The sequence below is a fragment of the Pseudopipra pipra genome, chromosome 25 (assembly GCF_036250125.1).
Source record: "Pseudopipra pipra isolate bDixPip1 chromosome 25, bDixPip1.hap1, whole genome shotgun sequence".
Classification (NCBI taxonomy): domain Eukaryota; kingdom Metazoa; phylum Chordata; class Aves; order Passeriformes; family Pipridae; genus Pseudopipra; species Pseudopipra pipra.
In genome coordinates, this window is record NC_087573.1 from 6,044,026 (window position 1) to 6,055,229 (window position 11,204).

Consider the following 11,204-nt stretch of genomic DNA (forward strand, 5'->3'; position numbering starts at 1 on the left):
GCAGGGAAAACCCTGCAGGGATGCAGGAAAGGGACCTTATCCACAATCTTTATTATGGACAACTCCTGACTCCTTCAATTTACGATTTAAAATCAAGCAGAGCCTGGTCTTTCACTGAGAATGTTCCTCTATTTGTGCCAGAATCCAGTGACTTCCCACTAAACTGTCACCTCCTGTAGTTTAAAGCCACCAGGAATTTGATAATTCCCACCAGTGCTGCCCTGGAGTCTGGGAGGTCCCCCCAGAATGGGAACTGAGGATGGGAAGGAGCTGTTAAGTCGTTTTATTTCTTCTTGTTGTTGTTGTTTCTGCTGGGAGAAAATACTTTGCAGTATTTTCCACTGGGAGTTGTCTAGAAATTAAACAAAATCCCAAACTCAGAGCCCCTTCTGCACATTTCCAAGCTGGTGGGTGGCCAGAGGCAGCTAATAGAGAAAGCAGGTTAAGGAAACAAGCCCAAACCACGAAACTATGTATATTTTTAACAGTTTTATGAATTATTATGGGGTTTTTCTTGACTTTTCCCCTCAGTATTGCTCTGGGATCCATTTCTAGAGGGTTTTTTTGTGGTGTTCACAGTGCCAGGTGATGGTACCACAAACTCCCCCACCTGGGCAGATGCTGCAGGACTTTTCTCTTGTAAATAAAAAGCAAAAATTCTGATGTGTAAAACAAAAAACCCCACCCTAAAATAGAATCAACCTGATCGTTGCAGTGGTTTATTTTCACCAAATTTATGATTTCTGGGGGGAAGAACAAGTGTGGAGAAGCTTTTGCCTGGCCTCAAACACCAAATCCCAAAGCAGTGCCTGCCACAGCCACACACTGGGGTCCTTTGGGGGCTGGAGAAATAGAAATGGGTGTTGGTATAGCACCAAAACCCACCCAAACCCTCAAAACCCCACTAAAACACAGCAAGCCCCAGCAAACCCCAACAAATTCCATGATAATCCCACCAAAAACCCACAGAAATGCCCACTAATCCCCACCAAACCCCACCTAACCCCCAGTAAGTCCCCCCAAAACCCCACCAAATCCCAGCAAGCCCCACCAAACCCAGGCCTCACCAGGGTGAAGCCCCAGCACCAAATTCCAAGGGTTCTCCAAGGTCATTTCTGCACAAGGAGAACCCAAACCCAAAATTAAGTTTTCTGTTTAAGCCCTGCTTCTGCCTGAAAGGTTCCCAATAATTTTGAGATGTTTTTTGCTGTAAATGCTGTCTATTATTCTTTAATATTTGTCTTTATTGCACCCAGGGGTTGCTGTTGGAACCAGGAAACTCAAGCAACACATGAATTTTGCACACTGTATTTCAGAGCAGAACTGAAAACACGTGTCCAAAATCACTTTTAGCACTTTAATGACCTTTAATGTCCCATTCTCCTCTCAAATTCACCTGACAGAAAGAGAACCCCCAAAACCTCGTACAGTGCCTGAACCTCAGGGAGATGCCGAGGCTGGAAAACCTTTCCCTACATCCCAGCCCCACATCTGGCACAACACGGCTCCAACCAGCTCTGCTTCAGCCTCTTCCTGCCTGGACTTTGGGAAAAGCCATTCCTTGATTCCCTACAGCTATTTGGTATGGATTTGATCGAATTGTGGGTCAGATTAGATCATCCTGATAAGCCCCAACTGGGCAGTGTCACGATGGGAACCATCCTTACAGAGCTGATTTATCCAGTGGGAATTGCAGAGACAAAGCAGCTCTGAGGATGCTGCAGAGGGTTTGGATTTGGGACAGTTTGGGCACAAGCTGCAGGTTTTGGGTGTTGATCAAAATGCTCCACTTCCCCACAAAACGAAGTTTCTGCCCCTTTGATTTTTGTTTTTCACAACTGAAAAATATGAGATAGGTTAAACTGCGTCTCCCCCAGCCCTGCAGGTGCTCTGGAACATGAGATGCTGCTGCTCAGCTTCACATCCCAAAATTTATCCTGTGCCAGGATTAAAAAACATGGGAGGAAGCTCTTGGCTGCTTGGCATCTACTTTCACTTCTCAAATTTCCCCATCCTTGACTTTTGCTGGATAAAACAAAGCAGGGAGGTGGGAACTCCCTGGAAGCATCCAGGCCATGGAGCCAACAGCTTGGGGAAAAGGGATTTGTGAGGCCCCAGGCATTTGCCAGGCACTGTCCCTCGATCCAGGGGCATCCAGAGGATGCTGGAGCCGGATCCTGCTCTGGGCTGGGGCAGAGCTTTGCTGGGACAGAGCTTTGCTGGGGCAGAGCTTTGCTGGGGCAGAGCTTTGCTGAGCCACGTGTTGGAGCAGCTTGGCCTCAGATTCCCCCCAGAACAGCTCAAAACAACACTGTCCATCTCAGAAAAGCACTCTGAGGCTGCCTGGTGCTCTGTGGGCACCTGACAGCCACGGGAAAGGGCAAGACACGGGTGCTGTGGGCTCATGGGTGGGTTTTTAGGGAGAATCCCCCTAAAAATGGATGGTTTTGAAGTGGCCGGAGCAGCGGAAGCGGCTGTCGAGGAACCTGGAGCACAGGAGGTTGGGCAGACAGGGGCAGGTGTGGTGCTGGCGCTTCCCAAAGAAAGGGACCTGCAGAGAAACAAGGAGAGAAACGAGGTGTCATGGCCCCAAGAATGATCAATGGGGCCATAGCCCTGAGAAAATCTGTGGATTTTCTCAAAGGTTTGATAGGAATGTGCCTGAAATTAGTTTGTGATCCCTCCGAAGCCCTTCCTTTGCAAGCAGAAGGTGCAGAGTCATTAAATCTTGCTCCCAGAGCGTTAAATCAATACAGCACAGGGAGGGGGATGCTCTTCCTGAGGCTGGGACGCTGCTGCTAAATCCTCCTGGGACTGGGACTGCAGCAGCACCAAGCTCTGGGCTAATCCCAGTGTGCTGGGGGCTCTTATCCAACAGAAATCAGGGAGCTGGGGAAGCTCTGGGGATTTAACTTGGCTTCTTCTGGCTTGGCAGAGCAATTATGGCTCAGTTTGGAGCAGTGTGGTTTGTGCTTTACTTGCAAAGGAGTGGGCTGGTGGCTCAACCCCAGCTCTCAGCCAAGACCCACAGCATTCCTGAGGGATCAAGCCCAGGTTGGATGGAGCTCTGAGCAACCTGGTCTAGTGGAAGGTGTCCCTGCCCACGGCAGGGAGTGGAACAAGATGATCTTTAAGGTGCATTCCACCCCAAACCACTCCATGATTCCCTGATTTCGGGTGCTGTGAACATGCAGTGGATTGCCCAAGATAATGTAGAGGCTGAAACAGCTGCCCCAGCTCTGGGACCCCACAGTGCCACCCAGAGCCTCACCCCAAATTCCCCCCTCAGTCCCCCACCTCCATCCCAGAGTTCAGGGCAGTGGGAAGAAGAGCTGGAGATGGACAGGTCTGGCACTGGGTTCCCTTGTCCAGTTCCCACCCCCATCACAGCTACCTCCTCACCTCCCTCAGCACTTTTTCCTCAGAATATCCCGATCCAGGAGCATGACAGCATCCCTGTAGCAGTGCTGCACCCGGCTCCTCAGGAATCAGCTCCATTCCCAGCTCCTCCTCCCCGGAAAACCATTCTCCCAACACCCCCCCCCCCGCCACCAACCCCTCCTCCATCCCGGGGTTTAATGGAGCTTTCCCCCCTGTGAGGAGCTTGGAGCCCCTTCCTGGTCTCTGTCCCCCCTCCAGGCTGTACCTTGTGACTGAAGGGGTGGCACTCGTCCCCCTCCCGGCCCAGGGGGTGCAGACCCGCAGCCCCCTCAGCCACAGGCTCAGGGCACAGCAGGTCCCGCGGCCACACTGAGGGTCCCGCTCGCAGGCCTGGGGAGGAGGAGGAGGGAAAAGCACCGTTATCCCTCTTTGTGGGGGGTCACTGGTGGAGTCAGCCCACGCTGGGGTTGGGGATTTAACCAAAGGGAGGGGGTAGTTCCCAGTTCTGCCGGTTTGGGTTGAGCTGGGGAGGTTTCGGGGCAGGGCACGGGTGGGATTGGGGTGCTGAGGTCTGTGGGATGAAGGGGAAATCCCTCATGGGCACAGTGGGGGGAGGCACGGAGGGAAAGTTTGCAGCTGCCTGACTTAAAGCAGCTTTGGTGCCAAGGGAGAGCAGCAGCATCGAGGGATAAACCCACTGTGCAGATCCTCCCTCTGGGAATATCGCCCGGCCGAGCCTGGAAAACTGCTCAGGAACCCAATTTCCCAGAGCTTTGATTTTATTGTTAGTGGGAGCAGAGTAATTCCAACAACTCAACCTCTCCCCTCCAAGGAATACATAAAACTTTGGAAAACAGGGATGGGGAAGCTGAGGCCCAGATGGAAACACTGCCTCAGCTCTCCCCAACAGCTGGCAGTCCACGGTGCCAGGAGGTGGATGGGGATATTCTGAGCCCCAAGCAGGTCCCATTTTTCCCCTCAGGATGTGGTGGCCATCACTGGAGAGGCTCATTGCATTCCCCAAACCTTCTCTGACCCCTCTGCCTGATGGTGGTTTGGCAGCACAAGGAGAACTGATGGGATTCACCCAACACCCCCCGTGGGGCCCTCCCCTCCCAGGGGATTTCTTTCCCAGGAGTTCCCAGCACAAGCCCATTGTGGTTGAAGAGTTGTGGCAATTGCAGCTGAGGCAAAACCACAAAAAAACCCCACCATAAAGCAAAGTTTTGGGGCGCAGCCCCCTCATGGTTGGGCAGAAAGGGGATTTTACAGAGTATTCCCTTTCTTGGTGGGAACCTGATTCTCCCTGAGCTTCCAAAGCTCCTTAAAAACCCCAAATTCTGTTAAAAATCAGATCTCAATAACCCTCACCTGCAAACTCAGGGGGCTGGTGGGGGCTGCAGGCATCCAGGGAGCTGCACATCCAAACTCTTTCCTTGTGGTATTAAAAATATGTGGCCCTGGAATAATTTCAAGCCCTGGGATAAGTCCTGGAATAATTCCAGGAGCTGCTGGGTCTGTTTGGCCCTGGATGGAGGTGGATCCCCCTGACCTGGCTCTGAAGGTCCAGGTTGGAGGGATCAAAATCACCACAGGCTGCAAAGAAAGAGGTCTGGCTATGAAGGGAAAGAGGAGCCAAGAGCCAGTTGAAGTCAACTCCCAAATTCCCATTGGCTGGGAAAAGCCAGGAAAGCATCATTATCCCTCTTTTTGAGGAGTCAGTGGAGAAATCAGTGGGATGGAAATGCTTGGTTTTTTCAAGGAAAAATCCAGAGGAAAAAGAGGGGTTCAGCCAAGCCTGGTTTTGCTGAGACCAGCATCCAGACCCTGGGAGCACCACAGAAACCTGGGTTCTGTCCCTAAAATTCACTTTTAGCACCACCCTCAATCCAGTGCTTGCTCAGGGACACTCTGAGTCCACGGACAGGGTGAGCAACCACCGGCCCTTAGCATCCTGACAGCTCCCACCTCTGTTAATAATTCCTCTAATTTAGGAGGAAAAAGGACAGTTTGGGGTGTTTGAACCCTTGTTCCAATCGGTAACATGCTCTGGGAGATGTCCATAAAGATATATTGATTTTTACCTGCTGGAAAACCTCCCAAAATCCCACATTTCCCCACTGACACGGGGCTGGGAGGAGAAGCTGGTGGAGGGAACAGCACCCACAGGTCGGAAAAATGAGAGAGAAATTGGGAAAAAACGGGGGGGGGAAAGAACAACACAAACCAAGCAGCACAAAGGCCTGATTGCTGTGTTATTCCCCAACATAACGAAGATGAATCCATACAAACCCCTGGGGGGTGGGAGCAGGACTCACCCCAGTGATGACGGCGCAGGGGCAGGAATGGAGGAGCAGGAGGAAGCAGAGGAGCTGCAGGATTCGGCCCATGGTGCTGGAATTCTGAGCAGCCTCACACCTCACACCCTTTATAACCCCTCCAGCTCCACCATCCCGGGCTTTTTTTCCTCCCCTGATGATCCCAGAAGAAGCAGGTAAGACCTGAATCTCCAATGGCATCAAAGAAATGTTAATAAATCACCAAGAAGGGAGAAAAAGTCCCCTCCCTCCACCCTCATCCCCCCCCGGGGGATTTATCAGCACAGCTGGATTTTCTAAGTACACCCCTAAATCCATATGTAGCCTTGACAGGTGTATGGAAGAATTTAATTAAAAATTTGGGGTTATTTAGCTAAAAGAAAACCTAAGAATTAAGTTCTGCTGCTCTCCCCCCATCTTGGAAGAGCCCAAGGTGCAATAATGTGATAAATATCCCCCAGAAATAGAGACTTGGCTGCATTTATTTGGGAGAATAAAAGAAGGCAGAAAGGGAATAATGTATTTTTCATCATTTCAATCTGAATATAATGTGCAAATATGTTGATTTATGGCTCAAAGTACAACCCATCTACCTCGAATTGCATTTGGTGCCTCTCCTGGGAGTGCAGGGGAATAAGAGGATGGCTGAAAAGGCAGGAAAAGGTGGAATTATTTGCTTACTTTTTTAATTTCTACCTCCTGTGAGGATGCAAAGGACAACATCCTAATGTGCTCAGGGCTTGGGGACTCAAATGAAACACCCCCAGGCACCACAGTCCATCAGGGGGCAAGAAATTCCTGAAGCCTCGGCCATAAAATAAGCAATAAAAAGAATTAAAATAATTAAAAAATTTCAATACCCTTCCATGGCCAACCCACCCCGGGATCCTGCATCCTGGATTTGTCTGAGACTCCCCAGACCAAGCTCCCAGTGCTGGCTGGGGCAGGCATGATGCCTAAGACCCTTTTTGCAACGAGAGCAGGGAATAAAATTCCTTTTTCCCCCAAAAAAAGAAACTGGATTCATGATTCTGACTGAGCAGGATGGATTTTCTCAGCCCTGGATTGCAGGAGCCACCCCAGTGGGATCCCAGCTCCTCACCAGCACCATGAATTCCATCTCTTCTGGCTCTTCCCACTGAGGAACAAACACCCCCAGGCCGATTTTGGGGCCAGACCTGGTCCAAGGGGGGGAAATCAGGGACCAGGGGCCGCCCCATGTGGGAAACGTGGCCCAAGGTGGGTTGGGATTTGAAATATGGATTTGAGGGGACTTTTCTGGGTAACTTTTTTTTTCCCTAGAGGTTCAGTCTGGTGCTAAATCATCAGTTCAATTAGTTAAAACCAACCCCAACACTGCCCTGCCCCCAGGCCAGCCTTTGATGTGGCAGCTGCTCTGCTGCATCACTGAAGTCTCCTCCACCTGGGCTTGAATTAATTAATCCCCACTTTCCCAAAAATCTCTCCTTCCAGAAATCCCACAGCCGACCATGGCTCAGGAATTGCTGGTTTGGGGAGGTTTCCCTGCAAAGGGGCTGATGGGACAGGGAGGTTGCAGCCCCTCATCTCCATTTGTATTTTTGTCCAGCGTTGCTTCCTAGAAGCGTGAAAAGAAAAAAAAAAAAGCAAACAAATTAAGGCAACTCCATCCCCAGCCATCCCACGGGGTGGGATGCAGTGGAAATGCAGTGGGAAGCCCCTGGACAGTTGGAATGGGGGCTCTTTGTGCTGCCTGCGGGAGCTCCCAGCTGGACCAAGGAGAAAGAAAAATCACATAAAAAATAAACGATCCTGCTGCACTTCTCTCCCCCCATCAATAACATTTTAATTTCCTGACCTGCCAAGCCCGAATCCACCGGCAGGAGCAGCCGGGGGCGGCGGCAGCCGGGGCCTCATTAACGTCACCCAGCCCGGGGCTGCTCCGCCGTAAATCACCTCTCACCCTCTGCTGGCAGCAGGGATGGATTTTGGGGGGGTGCTCAACGGAAAACCGGGCTGAGGATCACTTTTAACACCTCTCTGCCCCTCGGGAGGGCGATGGGGTCCTGGCTCTCCTGCCACTGTGTTTATTGGTCTGGCACGGGCTGGATTTTGAGGGGGTTCTCGATGGAAATCTGGGCTGAGAATCACTTTTATCACCTCTCTGCCCAGTGGGAAGGTGAGGAGGGTCCAGCATGGCTGCAAATTTTGGGCCCCAGCTGTATCCTCGTGTCCCAGGTCCCTGCACCCAACCTGCATCCCAATCTGCATCCCAACCTGCATCCCAGCCTGCATCCCAGCCTGCATCCCAGCCTGCATCCCAGCCTGCATCCCAACCTGCATCCCAGCCTGCATCCCAACCTGCATCCCAACCTGCATCCCAGCCTGCATCCCAGCCTGCATCCCAACCTGCATCCCAGCCTGCATCCCAACCTGCATCCCAACCTGCATCCCAACCTGCATCCCAACCTGCATCCCCACCTGCATCCCAGCCTGCATCCCAGCCTGCATCCCAGCCTGCATCCCAACCTGCATCCCAGCCTGCATCCCAACCTGCATCCCAACCTGCATCCCGACCTGCATCCCAACCTGCATCCCAGCCTGCATCCCAGCCTGCATCCCCACCTGCATCCCAACCTGCATCCCAGCCTGCATCCCAGCCTGCATCCCCACCTGCATCCCCACCTGCATCCCAGCCTGCATCCCCACCTGCATCCCCACCTGCATCCCAGCCTGCATCCCCCGCCGTGGTCCAGCTCCCAGAGGATGCTCTTGCCGGGAGAGAGTTGCAGGGACTCCATCAAAACCCCGCCTGAATTTCATTTGGCTGCACAAACCCCGAGCGGTGCCGCGGGAAGGGAGCGGGACACAACTAAACCAGGCTCGGGCGGGAAAAGGTCGAGAAAGGAAGGAAAAAAAAACCCAAAATTGCATCTCTGTCACACGCTCTGCGGGGAAAAGGCACCCAGGGAGGGCTGACTTGGGGGTGCGGGTTTGCTGCGAGCTCCCCCCAGCTCAGGGCGCGGTACTGGTGTGAGGGATTGTGAAGGATTGTGCGGGATCCCGGGATGATCCCGGGGGGATCCCGGGAACGGCGCGGGTGGGATTTCCCCCGGCGGCGCCGCTGACGCCGAACGCGGGACGGCTCCTTTTGGGCGCGCGGAGCCGCCGTCCGAGGGGGTCACGTGGTGACGCAGCCGCCCGGAGCGGGGCGGAAGTGGCGGCGGGGCCATGGAGGGGACCCTGGAGCAGCACCTGGAGGAGACGTGGGGACGGGGGGACACGGGGGGACACGGGCGGGACACGGGGGGTGACACGGGGGACGCGGGCAGGGCCGGAGGGGGGATGGGGGAGCGGGGCTGGGCCGGCCTGACGCCCCGGCGGGCGGAGGTCCCGGCCCTGAGCGCGCTGTGTTCCCCCAGCATGAAGAGCCCGGCCGTGGTGGGCGTCCTGTGCACCGACTCGCAGGGGCTCAACCTGGGCTGTGAGTGAGCGAGCGCCGCCGGAGGCCGGGGCCGGCACGGGCCCTCCGAGGGCTTGCGGGGCTGGGGGCCACCGGGGGTGGGGGTGCCGGGTCCTGCCATCCCGTCTGAGGGCTCCCGGGGGTGGGGGCGCCGGGTGCTGTCCCACGGGGACCCCGGTCTGGGGGGCACCAACACCCGTCCAGTCCTTTTAAGAGCTCCCGGGGGTGGGGGGCAGCTGGTCCTACCCCGAGGGGGTCCCCGGCGTGGGGGCCCCTGGGTCCTGCCCATGCCCCCTAAGGGCTCTTATGGGTGTGAGGCCCCGGGCTGGGGGTCCCCAAACCCTGCCCGTCCCCTGTAAGGACTCCGCGGGGGAGGGGGGGGCACCAGGACTGGCCCTACTGGAACCCCCCCCACCCCGTTTGGGGGTACCTGGCCTTGTCCTGCATGAACCCCACTCTGGGGACACCAGGCCCTGCCCTGCTGTCCTGGCCCCACCTTTGAGTGTCCCCAGGGGCCACCACCCACCTGTACTGCGGAGGAAACCAGAGCCGGCCCTTCCTGCCACCGAAATTCAGGACATTTTGGTGGTTTGAGAGCAAGTCTGGGGAGAGGATCAGCCCCCCTTGGCCCGGGGGAGGCAAATGGGTTTCACACGGGGCTTTTTCCACCGTGTGCCCCCTCCAGGCCGAGGGACTCTCTCTGACGAACACGCCGGGATCATTTCCGTGCTGGCCCAGCAGGCGGCCAAGCTCAGCTCGGACCCCACGGACACCCCCGTGGTGTGCCTGGAGTCGGACACCGGGTAAGTTCCCAGCCTGCCGGGGCCACTTTTCCCCCCGTTTTCCTTTTCCCCAGCCCTGGGAGCCTCCTGGAGTCAGATCTCGGGAGCAGGTCCTGGAGGAAGCCCCAGCTCTGAAGCTGTGGAGGAGGCACTGCCACAGGCACAGGGTTCACTGGATTAACAGGATTTTAAGAGGCAGGCACTGTAAAAGCAGTGGGAAAGCTTTTGGGAGGGGGGTGGTTACTGCAGCTCTGTTCCTTTTCCACACTGGGATCCCTGTGGGTAACTCAGGCGGTGCTGTGGGAGTCAGTGGCAGCAGGGATGGCTCCAGTTCACAGAGTGGGAAGGGAGGCAGGATCTGGCTTGGAGCTGGGGCTGCTGCAGCTGCTGAATGATCCCGGGTCCAGTTCCCACCTCCACCAGCTCCTCCCCCCCTCCCTCAGCACTTTCTCCTTGTTTTAGGAACATCATGATCCAGAAGCACGACACCATCACTGTAGCAGTGCATAAGTTGGCATCCTGATCCTTGGGAACCAGCTGCACTGCCAGCCCCTCCTCCCTGCACAACCCTGCACTCCAGCTCCAGTTTGGAACCCCAGTCCTGGGGTGAAGGCTCTCCCTCTCTTCTGAACAGCTCCTGTGCAGCTCTCCAGGTCTCCAACTCCCACTGTAGCACTTGTGGTGCTGAGGGTGACACGTGGTCACTCACCCAGCTTGTGGAAGGTCAGATCCTACCAGGTGCATGTGTGTTGTTGGTTGGAGAAATCAATAAATGACCTGTAAAAACACCCCTTTGCTTCTCTTTGGTCCACTGTGGGAGCTGGGCCTGGTGCTTTGTTTCCAAAGCCAAATGAGGTAACTTCTCCCACTCCCTTCATTAGCATTTCTCTAGAGAAGAGAGTGGAATTAATGGAGGCTCCTCCAGCAGGAAAGGTACAAACACTTCCCAAGGAATTTCTCCTGGGAAACGTTTCACCTCCTCGAGTTAAACGTTCTGTGGGAGAATTTCTTGCTCGCTGTGCCTTGGATTAAAGCTGGATGTGCTGGCCCTGTGTGAGCTGGAAATGCATGTTGGCAACATCCTCACAAACCCAGCCCCCAGATTTGAAACAGTGCAGGGAAACAATCCTGAAAAAAGCCCCGGGAAGCTGCTACACTCCAATGCTTCCTGTGTGGCAGGGAGAGAAAAGGAGCTGGGCTGCAGCTGGTCTCGTGCAGGAGGGGAAGGGAAGTTTCATAGCAGAGCATGAGGTGAAAATTGGGCTGGGTCAGAGAGAAAAT

At 54.7% G+C, this 11,204-nt stretch overlaps 2 protein-coding genes across 2 annotated transcripts; one reads left to right on the forward strand and one right to left on the reverse strand.

The window, feature by feature from the left end:
- Positions 1–1,214: 1,214 nt before the first annotated feature.
- Positions 1,215–9,827, reverse strand: PROK1 (prokineticin 1). Its single transcript, XM_064635734.1, is given in 5 exon segments — positions 1,215–2,551; positions 3,647–3,687; positions 3,690–3,771; positions 5,700–5,888; positions 9,668–9,827. Coding segments are annotated over 4 exon segments (315 nt in total). The 5' UTR covers positions 5,772–5,888; positions 9,668–9,827; the 3' UTR covers positions 1,215–2,431.
- On the forward strand, positions 8,827–10,711 carry LAMTOR5 (late endosomal/lysosomal adaptor, MAPK and MTOR activator 5). The gene is made up of 4 exons (XM_064635735.1): positions 8,827–8,944; positions 9,101–9,162; positions 9,827–9,944; positions 10,386–10,711. Exons 1-4 carry the CDS (start codon positions 8,910–8,912, stop codon positions 10,444–10,446), a joined length of 276 nt encoding a protein of 91 aa, XP_064491805.1. The 5' UTR covers positions 8,827–8,909; the 3' UTR covers positions 10,447–10,711.
- Positions 10,712–11,204: the final 493 nt, after the last annotated feature.